The sequence below is a fragment of the Salvelinus sp. IW2-2015 genome, linkage group LG33 (genome assembly GCF_002910315.2).
Source record: "Salvelinus sp. IW2-2015 linkage group LG33, ASM291031v2, whole genome shotgun sequence".
Taxonomy (NCBI): Eukaryota; Metazoa; Chordata; class Actinopteri; order Salmoniformes; family Salmonidae; genus Salvelinus; species Salvelinus sp. IW2-2015.
Genome location: NC_036872.1, coordinates 12,470,101 through 12,483,249, shown reverse-complemented (window position 1 = coordinate 12,483,249; position 13,149 = coordinate 12,470,101). Strand labels below are relative to the sequence as shown.

Sequence of the window (13,149 nt, the reverse complement as noted above, 5' to 3'; positions counted from 1 at the left end):
CATAATTCATGGGTCCTTCAACTTGCCAACTTCCGGCGCCATATTTAATACATCGCAGTTTGTGATGAAAGCTAGTAAGTTAACTGACTAACTGCAATCGTATAACTTTAGATTTTTTAAAATCTCAAAGATACCCATCAAAATACATCGAAATGAACGTCATAGATCATGTACGGGATATGGCCGCTGCGGGACTACACTCAAACGTTCGGATAATGAGTAGCTTACTGCTGACAATGAGCAATAACAATCCGTAAGTATTAGCTTGTTGGCTAACTAGCTAACGTTATTACTGAACATCCACATTTTATCTAACTAGCTAGCTATTAATTCCGTTCGATCAGCTTTGAAGCATATCATTCTGTACAATTGATAAAAACATGTGTCCTAATGAATGCATGCTGATCGTCACGAGACAAGTTGAAGTTGACAAGCAAGCACTTGTAGCAAGCTAGCTAACGTTAACTAGATCGCTTAAGATGGGTGTAAATTTAATAAGATGGATTAATTCTGACGTTGTGAATGTGTTGTATGTTGATTGCTATTGATCTTGACCACTTAAGTTGTCAGTCTAATACTGTGCCATTGATGCGCGTGCCACATCTTTTCTTGCAGAGAGCTGTTCTCACCATCCCAGAAGTACCAGTTGCTGGTTTACCATGCAGATGCCATCTTCCATGACAAGGAGTACCGTAATGCTGCCTGCAAGTACAACATGGCACTGCAGCAGAAGAAAGTGCTCAGCAAAACGTCCAAAGTTCGCCCATCTACTGGGGGAACTGCATCCTCCATACAGTCACAGGTGTGCAAGGCTCCCAACTCTGTCAATTACAACACATATTAGCAACAAGCATTCATGTCATTAATATAAAATAACGCACATTTGACTGACCTGCTCTACAGACAGTATACAGTGCATTCGGAAAGTATTCAGACCCATTCACTTTTCCCACATTTTATTATGTTAGCCTTATTCTAAAATTTATGAAATTGTTTCCCCCCCCTCAACTACACACAATACCCAATAATGATAAAGCAAAAACAGGTTTTTAAAAATGTTTGCAAATGTATTAAATAAAAAACTGAAATTACATTTACATAAGTATTCAGACCATTTACTCAGTACTTTGTTGAAGCACCTTTGGCAGCGATTACAGCCTCTAGTCTTCTTGGGTATGACGCTACAAGCTTGGCACACCTGTCTTTAGGGAGTTTCTCCAATTCTTCTCTGCAGATCCTCTCAACCTTTCAGGTCTCTCCAGAGATGTTCGATCGGGTTCAAGTCGGGCGCTGGCTTAGGTTCGTTGTCCTTATGAAAGGTGACCCTTCGCTCCAGTCCGAGGTACTGAGCGCTCTGGAGCAGGTTTTCATCAAGGATCTCTCTGCACTTGCTCCGTTCATCTTTCCCTCGATCCTGACAAGTTTCCCAGTACCTGCTGCTGAAAAACATCACCACAGCATGATGCTGCCAACCCCATGCTTCACCATAGGGATGGTATTTGCCAGGTGATGAGCGGTGCCTGGTTTCCTCCAAACGTGACGCTTAGCATTGAGGCCAAATAGTTAAATATTGGGTTCATCAGACCAGAGAATCTTGTTTCTCATGATCTGAGAGACCTTTAGGTGCGTTTTGCCAACTCCAAGGGGGCTGTCATGTGCCTCTTACTGAGGAGTGGCTTCCATCTGGCCACTCTACCATAAAGGGCTGATTGGTGGAGTACTGCAGAGATGGTTGTCCTTCTGGAAGGTTTTCCCATTATCACAGAGGAGCTCTGTCAGAGTGACCATCAGGTTCTTTGTTACCTCCCTGACCAAGGCCCTTCTCCCCTGATTGCTCAGTTTGGCCAGTTCTAGGAAGAGTCTTTATGGTTCTAAACTTCTTCCATTTAAGAATAATGGAGGCCACTGTGTTCTTGGGGACCTTCACTGCTGCATAAATGTTTTGTTAAGCTTCCCCAGATCTGTGCCTCGACACAATCCTGTCTCGAGCTCTACGGACAATTCCTTCGACCTCATGGCTTGGTTTTTGCTCTGACACGCACTGTCAACCGTGGGACCTTATATAGACAGGTGTGTGCCTTTCCAATCATGTACAATCAATTGACTTTAGCACAAGTGGACTCCAATGAAGTTGAAGAAACATCTCAAGGATGATCAATGGAAACTGGATACACCTGAACTCAATTTCAAGTCTCATAGCAAAGGGTCTGAATACTTATGTAAATAAGGTATTTCTGTTAATTATCTTTTTTTAAATATACATTTGCAGAAATGTCTAAACCTGTTTTCGCTTTGTCATTATGGGGTATTGTGTGTCGATTGATGAGGAAAACAATTAATTGAATCAATTTTAAATTAGGCTGTAACGTAACAAAATGTGGAATAAGTGTAGGGGTCTTAATTCTTCCCGAATACACTGTACATAATTGTGCACAATGTGCTGGAAGGAATCACATTGCCTTCTGAATTGACCAATGACATTTGTCTTTTTCCCAGAGTTTGCCCTCTGAGATTGAGGTCAAGTATAAGATTGCAGAGTGCTACACCATCCTGAAGCTGGATAAGGATGCCATTGCAGTGCTTGATGGGATTCCATCTAGACAGAGAACCCCAAAGGTAGGCAGCCAAGTTCGAGGTCCCTTCCTGAAAGGGTAAGCTTGCGGTGGGGTCAGCTAAGCTTGCGGTGCCATTTATGACTATTTCAATAAAGTAATGTAGCCGAGATTCTTGCGAGGAATTGCATATTTGTTTATCCTTTTCAGATCAACATGATGCTGGCAAATCTGTACAGGAAGGCTGGGCAGGAACGCTCTGCTGTCACAAGCTACAAAGAGGTCCTGAGACAGTGTCCTCTGGCACTGGATGCCATCATTGGTATGGACTAGTGACTGGGATGTTTCTGTAGTGCACCACACAGACATTCCAACACCCCGTGTTATTGTGCTCTACGTTTTGAAGGGTTCTTATAACTCCTTTTCTGTTGTAGGTCTCCTGTCTCTGTCAGTGAAGGGAGCTGAGGTGGCATCCATGACTATGGATGTGATCCAGAGTATTCCCAACCTGGACTGGCTCTCTGCATGGATCAAAGCCTATGCCTTCATACATGCAGGGGACAACCACAGAGCAATCAACACCATCTGGTGAGCAGACCAGTGCCTCACCGCCATGGGAGCGTTGTTCATTTCATGAATCATCATCTCTGGTATTGTTAAGCTCGGGCTCTCATTCTGGGTGTTTCTCTGTTCCCTGATTCTCCTTCTCAGCTCTCTGGAGAAAAAGTCTTTATTGCGGGACAATGTGGACCTGCTGGTGAGCCTGGCAGATGTCTACTTCAGGGCAGGCGACACAAAGAACTCCATCCTGAAGTTTGAGCAGGCCCAGATGCTGGACCCTTATCTGATCAAAGGTACTAGACAACTGGTATCAGAAAAACCCATCACATACATTTGTTTTTTAGGACTCACTAAGCCAGGCTAGCGATGCTTATCTAAGACATTAATTAATTAAATATTTGGACTAATTCAGTTATGTTGTCAATATTTGCTGTCAGGCATGGATGTATATGGCTACCTTATGGCACGTGAGGGGCACCTGGAGGATGTTGAGGTCCTTGGAGGAAGACTTTTTAACATCTCAGATCAGCATGCAGAGCCCTGGGTCATATCTGGGTAAGTGATCTTCAGTGACCAGAAATAAACGTATGATAAGATCCAAGTCGTTGAAATACTAAATTGAGTGCAGTTTTTATTTTTATTAATCTATAATAAAGTGCTTGTATTTTGTTATAACAGTTTAATCAACCTGTTTTTCAGTCTATGTACACTAAATACATGTTCCTACCTATCTGTTTTTGGTGGCTCAGATGTCACAGCTTCTACAGTAAGCGCTACTCCCGGGCCCTCTACCTGGGTGCCAAGGCCATCCAGCTGAACAGCAACAGTGTGCAGGCCCTCCTCCTGAAGGGGGCAGCACTGAGGAACATGGGCCGAGTTCAGGAGGCCATCATCCACTTTAGAGAGGCCATGCGCCTGGCGCCATGCCGTCTGGACTGCTACGAAGGCAAGGGGACCTACTTGTTATGATAATCATTCTAATGAAAATCTGTTTTACACTTGGGAACAGCCCCCCACATCAAACATCCAATGCAAGTTTGCTTGCAAATTGGTTTGTAGTCTTGTATGGCTCAGAGGGTAGAGCATGGCGCTTGCACCGCCAAGGTTGTGGGTTCTATTCCTGGGGCCATCCATACTCAACATTTTTGCACGCATTACTCTAAGTCACTTTGGATAAAAGCATCTGCTAAATGGCATATATTATTTGTTGCTACTAGTATTGAGGTAGTAATGAGACTTCTGTCCTCAGGTCTGATTGACTGTTACCTGGCATCCAATGGGATCCGAGAGGCGATGGGGATGGCCAATAACATCTATAAAACCCTGGGAGCGAATGCCCAGACTCTAACAATCCTGGCCACAGTCTGCCTGGAGGACCCTGTGACCCAGGAGAAGGCCAAAACCCTGCTGGACAAGGCGCTAGCGCAGAGGCCTGACTACACCAAGGCTGTGGTCAAAAAGGCAGAGCTGCTAAGTATGTAGCTTGCTACCTATCCTTATCAGCTGTTGTGCTGTAGAGATTTACAACCTTTGCATCTTCATAAGTGTAAGGGAAAAGATTTTGGATATTGTTTGTCATCCTATTTCAGGTCGAGAACAGAAATATGAAGAAGGGATTGCTCTTCTCCGGAATGCCTTAGCCAATCAGAGTGACTGTGTGCTGCACAGAATGCTGGGGGATTTCCTTGTGGCGGTCAATGATTATCAAGAGGCAATGGACCAATACAGCATAGCACTTAGGTAATGTTACACACAAGTCCAGTGTTTTACACACCTCATGAAACGTTAAAGCAGTGTTGCCCTTAGGCCTATTTTATTTTCTTCTTTCAAATATGTAAACATTGCACTTTTGATCTTGAGAATGCCCATGTTTCTCTGACACTGTTGGTCTCTCAGCCTGGACCCAAATGACCAGAAGTCTCTGGAAGGAATGCAGAAGATGGAGAAGGAGGAGAGCCCTGCTGATGCCACTGTGGAGTTGGATGGGGATGACATGGAGGGCAGCGGGGAGGATGGAGACCTGGAAGGCAGTGACAGTGAGGCAGCCCAGTGGGCAGACCAGGAGCAGTGGTTTGGCATGCAGTGACCCCAAGGGCATAGAGGGGGGCAGGGGGCATAAACCACACAGGGGCATCATGGGCTACCTGATGTACTGCTCTAGTCACCCACTCAATATGGGTGTATAGCCCCATCCCAGGGTTCTATAGAAGTCAGCATAGCAGCCCCTGCTTTTTTGGGATGGACGCATCATTTTACTCATGACTCCAATGGGCAGAGAATTCAGTAAGCTTAACTCCGCCTTTCCTAGTTCGCGATTGTCACTGATTAGTTGACAGGTGAAAATGTTACGTCCTAGAGTAAAGGAGACGAGGTGAGGCGGCCAATTAGGATTGCTGGGTTATGGCCTTGGAGTTTGCCATTACTGTTTGCTTGTTTTCTCTCTGGTAAACAGGAAATCTATGAAACCAGTGACGTCAGTTAATTTCTGTTTCTTTTCTGTTCAGTGTTTATTTACCCCTGTAACATTTGCATGTATGAACATGCTTCTCTTAAGAAGAATATTGGTGTGAAACTGGTGACACTTTCCCTTTCAATGTTTAATGTGTCAATCATGTGGTCATTTCATTTGACTCACATTCTTTGCAAAGTAATGTTACTAGTTTTCCAATGCAAATGTGTATAAGCATGTATTGTGCATTGTATATATGTTTGAAGATATAAAATAAAATCATGACAAGGTCTCATGACCTGACATTCCTTTATTACAAAGTTTGGTCATTTATTTTAGTGACCTGTTGAGGAGCAACTCTAAAACATCCTTGTATTTAGGCTACAAGCAAGGTAGCTTCAAATGAAGACCTCTCCAAACTGGCATATAGACGATAAAGCAACACATGTATAATCGCTTTATTTAGCTGAAACCACAAATCATGTGATACATAATACAATCGTATGCTCTGAAATTACAGTACAGTTTGGCAAACACGTGCCATTGAAGGGACTGACTGCTTTCAAGATAATGTATGCATCACTGTATCGCCGCACCTCCGCCCTTCCCAGATACTGCAAAATCTGCTTCAAACATATCGCACATCACAGTGCAAAGCAAATAGTCTGGTTATTTTACACATCCTATTCAAAAAAAGATTTCCTTAGGAAAAGATAGGCATTTGAGCTTATTTAACATTTGTACTATTGTTTGTAAATTAATGTCTTTAATTTAGCAATACTATACATTAACTATTACACATCTGATCAAATAATTCACTGCTTCAGAGGACATGCATCATGAAATATTGTACATTAATATAAAACTATGACATCTAAGTTTATTAAGATGGCATGAGAACTCTGTCTTGTCTAGTTTGAAGGCTTCCCCATGCAGTAAGGTTTGAGGGACTGGGGATTGGTTAATTTGATTCCAAAAACACTTCATACCCATTTATGCCCATTCTGTTTAAAATATTTACCATTTGATTATTAGTACTTTTTTTGAAATGGAATTGCTTATGAAATGTATCAATCCTGTCTTGATATCTCTTTGACATGCAGGTCTTGGAAGATGTGCTGCTGCTCAAAAAACACATGCACAACACAAACAAAACCTTACAGTTCCTGCAAGGGATTTAGAGGGGCGGGTTTACACGGCACTAGCTGCAGAGAGAGAACAGAGAAAGACAGAGAGAAACCAATCAGAGGACGACAGAAATATGGCATAGGTCAAAGAAGCAAAAGGTGCAAACCAGAGGCATGGCTTCCTCACTAGGCATTTAAAAAGGCATGGTGAACAAAAAGCCATTATTAAAAGGTAATCTGCTTCATTTTCTACTTACAGTCATAATGTCTAGGGCCATGCCACGTGCAAGCAGGATGGGAATAAATGCAGTAAGCCATATTAAGTGAAACACCATGCCCTGCGAGTCACATGTCAGAGCTCAAAACTTGCTACCAGTAATGACGCTTTACACATCAATCCCTTAAAAACAGACTTGATCCAGGTGGAACTAAGACAGACACAGGGTCTTAATCCTATAGTGTAGGTTTGCCTGGCACTTAATGACAAAGGGATGTTGAAATGAAGGCGCCTCCAATTTTCCTCCATATTACAAGATCCTGCCGATGGCCTCTGCTGGCTGATAGATAAGACCAATTGGTAATATCACTCAAGGAATGGTACCATTTAAAGAATGTATCAAAGACCAAGAGCACAGACTCAACACTTATTCTTTCAACAAGGAGAAGAGTTACTGCTGTCAGACTCAGACAGCAAGGCTCGGTGTGTGACAGTGCCAGGATGAGAGGAGACACTAGTGGGCAGAAAGCATGCAGGCAGAGGGTACTCACTCTGTTGGGTTAACAGGCAGAAGGCATTGGAAGAAATAGCAGTTAGGTTTAAGAAAACTCAAGCGCTTACTGGCCTGGTATCGGCGAGGGCATGCTTTCCAGGAATACCTACCTAAAGTGTGTCTAAAACACGCTCAAGTAAACTAGTGTAAAGGTATGGAGCATCTGTAAAACTCCATGCACATAGATACTATTTTGTGTGCTATGTACAGATATACAGACTCTTCTACCAGCCAGTCATCTTAGCCTTTTAGAGTTGGGCTTATATACTATGGCCAAAGCAGACTCCACTTACTGACACACCCAAACAGGCAATCCAGACCACATAAAGGTCCCACCAAGCATCCATCTTGTGCTCAACTGATAAGATAAATCAGCCCCTTGGTGCATTTATACATATTCAAGTACAGTATGTGCACAATATACATAATCCATATCATAATTATTGTAATAAAGAAACTACAGTGCCGTAAATTAAAGCTAAACCTAAAAAAAGTGAACCTTTATGGGAATAATATAATATGTTGTGTTCAAGTAAACGTGTTTAACGACAGGCTTGTCTATATAAAATAAATGCTTTGAATTGAACTAAGGTAACATTTAGTCCTAACCCCACTCAAGGAACATAAAAAGAACACAGATTAAACTTTTTAAAAAGCTCTTAAAATAACATGAAAAAGGCAAATGAGGGCTTTCTATTTCTTTCTGCAAAAGCAAAATGGTGCATACCTCAACACTCAATATGACAATGTTTATGAAAAGCTTAGTGAGAAACACGGGTAGTTATCAATAGTCATATTATTAGCGTTGAGGTAGCTGTGCCTAGTGCAGAAAGGAAACATGGAGGAGATCAAACGGGAAGGAAACATTTATTGTTGAAGAAATCTCAGTTACTCATGCCAGGGCAGAATACATGCATGTTTTTGTGCAGACTTCTGAGTCAGTGCAAATGATGGTCCTTACAGTTACGACACACCATACTTATCCACAAGGTTTTTAGAGGTCAAAGTTCACACTGAAAACAAGAGTCAAACGTCTAAGTCCTGTGCACGTCGCTTATGGGTCCCAGCTGCCCCCCCCCCCCACCTACCCTTTCCCAAAGCTACAAAAATCTTCATCTTGATAAAATAGTGTTAATTCTCTGTAGACGTCTCATAAATAGATGATTTTTACGCCTGTTCAAAAAAAAACAACAAAAAAAACACAACCAACAGCTTGATATTAAACGAAGACACATCGACAAATGATTAACCTCAGGGAATAGTGAATGGTAAAAAAAAAACTGAATGGACAAAAATGTCCTGGAGACAAACCTAGGAGAGGGCTCACAGATAGCATCTGTCGTCGACACAGGTACAAATGTTGACTTGAGCGCTCACTGCAGTTGATGTGGTTGTTGTAGTTGATCCTGGTTAATGGGGGGGGGGGGGTTGTTAGACGTGTGTTAATCTCCACTCACACTGGTGCATCGGGAGGGTTGTGTGCTGGAGTCAGTCAGGACCAGAACAGGGCAGACACGTTAGTGTCGATGCTGTAGAGCCATAGCACCAGCGGGAGGGTGATGCCCACAAAGGGCCAGGAGATGCCCTCCGTGCATGCAGAGGGGGACCAGCCTTTGCCGGATGACTTATACTCTGGCTGGTTACCGGGTTCCAGGTAGTTCCTGGCCACGAACTTTAGCAGCTCATCAAGCAGGATGACGGGCAGGGAGATCTTCAACACCACCAGCCACTGGGTCAGGTCCAGAGGGGTGATCTGAAAAATGACCTGGAGAGGTGGAGGAAGAGGGATGAAGAGAGTGAGAATGGGGCAGCTAGAGAATGACCTGGGTTGAGAGGTTGATAGGAGTAAAGCTGACTTACGGGCAGTGGCTCTACGTAGAGGATGAGGAAGTGGAGGGACATGGAGAGGCAGATGGCCCCCAGCAGCCAGATGTTCTCCCAGGGGGGCATCCGCAGCAGGGACTGGTTCTCTGACAGGCTGGGGATAGAGAGGTTGAAGGTCACATTAAGATATGATTTAGGGTCCACATAGAGTACTCTACTCTATTCCATTCATGTAATTAGAAAGTTGTAGCTGTCCACTACTGAATGCTAATTATTCTTTGAGGATGAAAGAACGCTCCGCTCACTTCAGGGGACCCACCTGTTAAGGGCATTGCACATCTCAATGGTGACAAGCACAGACAGGGCCATGGTCATGGGGTAGGGGGACTCAAACACATGACACTCCAGGTCGGCGAAGTCAGGGTTGTCAGGGGAACACTGCAGGAAGTGGCTCTGTGGGGGGAGGAGTCAGACAGACACGAGGGACTTAGGCTGGGAGGTACAACACCACACAGACAGTAAAGCTGACCTCTAGGAGCTAGTCTCACCAGCTGGTACAAGGAGATCATAGGGCCGTCCTCAGCGGCCACGAACCACCAGGTAGCGGCTCCCACTGTGGCAGCTCCCACATAACCTGAGGACATGGACGGAGAAATAGTTGACCGACTGTGGGACAGACTTGTTCTCTGACTAGGGGGTGGGGGAAGAGGAGTGCACAATAACACTATATGGCAGGGTATGCCAGTAGTAGTAAGCTTGACCTTAAGATGGAGCTATTTGAGACAAAAATGGGAATAAAGTACAACAGTCCTATTAACTCACATCCGATGGCCAGGTATCTGAAGAAGAGCCATCCGGAGATAAGGGGCTCCTTGGCGCTGCGGGGGGGCTTGTTCATGATGTCCAGGTCGGGGGGGTTGAAGCCCAGTGCAGTGGCAGGGAGACCGTCTGTCACCAGGTTGACCCACAGCAGCTGAACTGGGATTAGAGCCTCAGGGAAGCCCAGAGCAGCCGTCAGGAAGATACTGCCCGCACAGAGAAACATTGTTAACACCACCAGCACCACTACAAAGACCTCAGTGCCAGGAGGAGGTACGTCAAACAGCTGACTCACCAGACGACCTCTCCCACGTTGGAGGAGATGAGGTAGCGGATGAACTGTTTCATGTTGTTGTAGATGGCCCTGCCCTCCTCCACAGCCGCCACGATAGAAGAGAAGTTGTCATCGGCCAGGACCATCTCAGAGGCTGACTTGGCCACGGCAGTGCCAGAGCCCATGGCGATGCCAATCTCTGCCTTCTTCAAGGCAGGTGCATCGTTCACTCCGTCACCAGTCTGTGTGGGAGAAAACAGAGATACTTAAGGATGGATAGGAGGCTACATGACAACAGCAATACAATAGATATACAAGCTTTACAGGTACAGTAAGGATAAGGATGGGGGATGTGAGCGGGGGTTTCAATGTACCATGGCCGTGATCTCATCCATGCCCTGCAAGAACTCAACGATCTTGGACTTGTGGGAGGGCTCGACACGGGCGAAGCAGCGGCCGTTGGTCACGGCATCGCGCTGTGCCTGGGGAGACAGGTCGTCAAACTCGCGGCCTGTGAACGCCATTTTGTCCACGTCATCCTCCTCGCTCAGGATGCCGATACGGCGGCAGATGGCCACGGCAGTGCCCTTGTTGTCGCCAGTGATCATGATGACTCGGATGCCGGCCAGGCGGCACAACTTGATGGAGGCAGCCACCTCTGTCCTGGGAGGGTCCAGCATGCCAACGCAGCCCACGAAGGTCAAGCCAGACTGGGCAGAGAAACACACACACGATCAGCGTCGTCATCAGGGTTCCTACTAGAACTGCACAATACAGGACAACTTCCAACCGTTATACTAGATATGATATTAATAGCATCCCGCAGTGTAAGTCAGATATTATCTACTTTATGCAACAGTGGTGATGAGTAACCCTCACCTCGTAACCAGCGAAACGGGCACAATCGACCAGCACCATATCCTCCTTCCTGGGTGGGGCGTCCCGGGTGGCCAGAGCCAGGCAGCGCAGGGTGTCACGCCCCGTCCCGTACTCTCGAATTGTAGACATTATCCTCTCCTTGATGCCTGGGGTCATGGCAACCTTGTTGGTGCCCACCCTGACATGGGTACATCTGTCAATAACGCCCTCTGGGGCACCCTGTGGGGTAAGAACGAGTTTGAGGTTGAAACACAGATTCAAACACGGGTGACTCAAAAACACTTGGTTCAAAGTGAGTCAAGCGGGTTGCTAAAAGCTGGTGATACCTTGACAAACATCTTTCCGAGGGAGGAGCGGGCCTTGTTGGCAGTGCAGTACACAGACATGGACTTCCTGTCTCTGGAGAACTCCAGGGTGAACTCCTTCTTCATCAGCTGCGTGATCACCTAATAGAAGACACGCAGACACACGACTCAGAAAACCTGTTAACAAACCAGCGGTGACGTTTCACACCATTCAACGGTTGCGGTTAGTGTGCTTACAGAGTTGCAGGCGTTGGCCCTGTCGATCTTGGACAGGTCTTTGATGTCGGTGTCAAACGCATTCATCTTTTCCACCAGGCAGGTGAGGGCCGTCTCTGTGGCCTCGCCAACCTTCTCATACACACCTTTGGCCTGATGACACAAACATAAACATTAGTCACTTCTACTCCACGTCCCATGATGAGCCATATGAAGGAGAAAGGCAGGCAGGCGAGCGCACAGACCTCATTATAGTCCAGAGAGGAGTCATTGCACAGAGCACAGATGGTGGCAATCTCCACTAAACCATCGTACGCAGAGGACTTCACTAGTCTGCCATCCTGGTACCTGGAGGGAGACAAAGGACAGGGCCGGACACAAGAGGAAATGTTGGAGGGAGTTTAACAATAGACGTAACGAGAAGTAAATCAATAATTGTAGCATGAATGGATTAGCATTAAGAGTGCATTTGGTCCTCACACTTCTCCCTCAGGGGCGTAGGTAGAGCCAGTGATGGTGAACTCATTCAGAGAGCAGCTGTTCCCCTCGGCCTTGTCAAGGATGAACATCTGGGGACCCCGACACAGCACAGACAAGACAAGGTTAGGCCTAATCATCTCACACCCAATGTATGGTTACAACATTACATTAGAGGATGTTTCTTAACTGACACTGTAGATGGCAGCAGACCGACAACATAATAGCACAGTGGACTGCAGCAAGTCAGCGCCACAGAGTCTGTGAGGGCTGTAGACCACCCTATACTGTGTGTGGTTGGTTCTTCTATCTTAGTGGGGGACCTAAAATCCACTAAAGTCCCCACAAGGATAGTAAAACAAGGAAAATTCTGCCTTGTGAGGACATTTCCCACATCCCCATGAGGACAAAGGCTATTTTAAGTTTAGGGGTTAGGTTTAGGGAAAATAGGATTTGAAATTAAAATTTTAGGTTCCCACGAGGATAGAAGAACATAACGTGTGTGTGTGTGTGTGTGTGTGTGTGTACACACTCTGGGCTGCAGGGATTTAGATGCCCTCTCTGGCTGTGTGTGGGGGTTATGGTAGGAGTGTAGCAGTGAGCACTGGTTGTTTGGTTTAGTCCATACTACATAAGTAAATAATGGAGGCCGTCTGTCAGGGACCCTGAATAAAGAGAAGAGAGCGCTGGAGCCCAGAGCGCTTGGCCTTTTCCCTCAGGAAGAACTGGACTGGTCCAAACCTAAGAGTAGGCACACGCACACAAACACTGTCACAACAGCCAGTCAGCTGGGACACCACCACAGCAGTCTCAGTCAGAGATACAAGGAAGGAAGAGTGATGGTAATCAGTCATGTCCTTTCCAGACAGAGGCCACACTTCAAAGAGCCTTGCTGG

The 13,149-nt window shown here is 45.6% G+C and overlaps 2 protein-coding genes across 3 annotated transcripts in view; one reads left to right on the top strand and one right to left on the bottom strand.

Annotated features, from left to right (window-relative positions):
* Positions 1–35: 35 nt before the first annotated feature.
* On the top strand, positions 36–5,875 carry LOC111957698 (anaphase-promoting complex subunit 7). Its single transcript, XM_023978641.2, has 11 exons — positions 36–253; positions 616–802; positions 2,497–2,616; positions 2,763–2,874; positions 2,987–3,140; positions 3,264–3,406; positions 3,551–3,668; positions 3,863–4,059; positions 4,363–4,587; positions 4,703–4,853; positions 5,010–5,875. Exons 1-11 carry the CDS (start codon positions 153–155, stop codon positions 5,197–5,199), a joined length of 1,698 nt encoding a protein of 565 aa, XP_023834409.1. The 5' UTR covers positions 36–152; the 3' UTR covers positions 5,200–5,875.
* A 131-nt stretch (positions 5,876–6,006) lies between these two features.
* LOC111957697 (sarcoplasmic/endoplasmic reticulum calcium ATPase 2) overlaps positions 6,007–13,149 on the bottom strand; it is a 40,013-nt gene continuing 32,870 nt past the window's right edge. The window contains exons 9-21 of one of the 2 annotated variants that reach the window (XM_023978640.2): positions 12,257–12,345; positions 12,022–12,124; positions 11,798–11,929; positions 11,582–11,701; positions 11,256–11,474; positions 10,751–11,086; positions 10,398–10,618; positions 10,106–10,308; positions 9,832–9,917; positions 9,603–9,736; positions 9,320–9,437; positions 9,104–9,224; positions 6,007–6,767 (exon numbers count right to left, since the gene is read on the bottom strand). In XM_023978640.2, the coding sequence (XP_023834408.1) occupies positions 6,754–6,767; positions 9,104–9,224; positions 9,320–9,437; positions 9,603–9,736; positions 9,832–9,917; positions 10,106–10,308; positions 10,398–10,618; positions 10,751–11,086; positions 11,256–11,474; positions 11,582–11,701; positions 11,798–11,929; positions 12,022–12,124; positions 12,257–12,345 (1,896 nt within the window). In that variant the 3' untranslated portion in view covers positions 6,007–6,753. Of the gene's footprint in view, positions 9,225–9,319; positions 9,438–9,602; positions 9,737–9,831; positions 9,918–10,105; positions 10,309–10,397; positions 10,619–10,750; positions 11,087–11,255; positions 11,475–11,581; positions 11,702–11,797; positions 11,930–12,021; positions 12,125–12,256; positions 12,346–13,149 lie in introns of both variants that reach the window. The other variant, XM_023978639.2, reaches the window with a different exon arrangement.

What these genes read in the sequence shown, in the direction of transcription:
- LOC111957698 (XM_023978641.2), top strand. Translation starts at nt 153, where the DNA reads ATGAACGTCATAGATCATGTACGGGATATGGCCGCTGCGGGACTACAC. An exon ending in GGCACTGGATGCCATCATTG is followed by an intron (nt 2,875 to 2,986) that starts GTATGGACTAGT and finishes TTTCTGTTGTAG; the next exon opens with GTCTCCTGTCTCTGTCAGTG. An exon ending in GGACCCTTATCTGATCAAAG is followed by an intron (nt 3,407 to 3,550) that starts GTACTAGACAAC and finishes ATTTGCTGTCAG; the next exon opens with GCATGGATGTATATGGCTAC.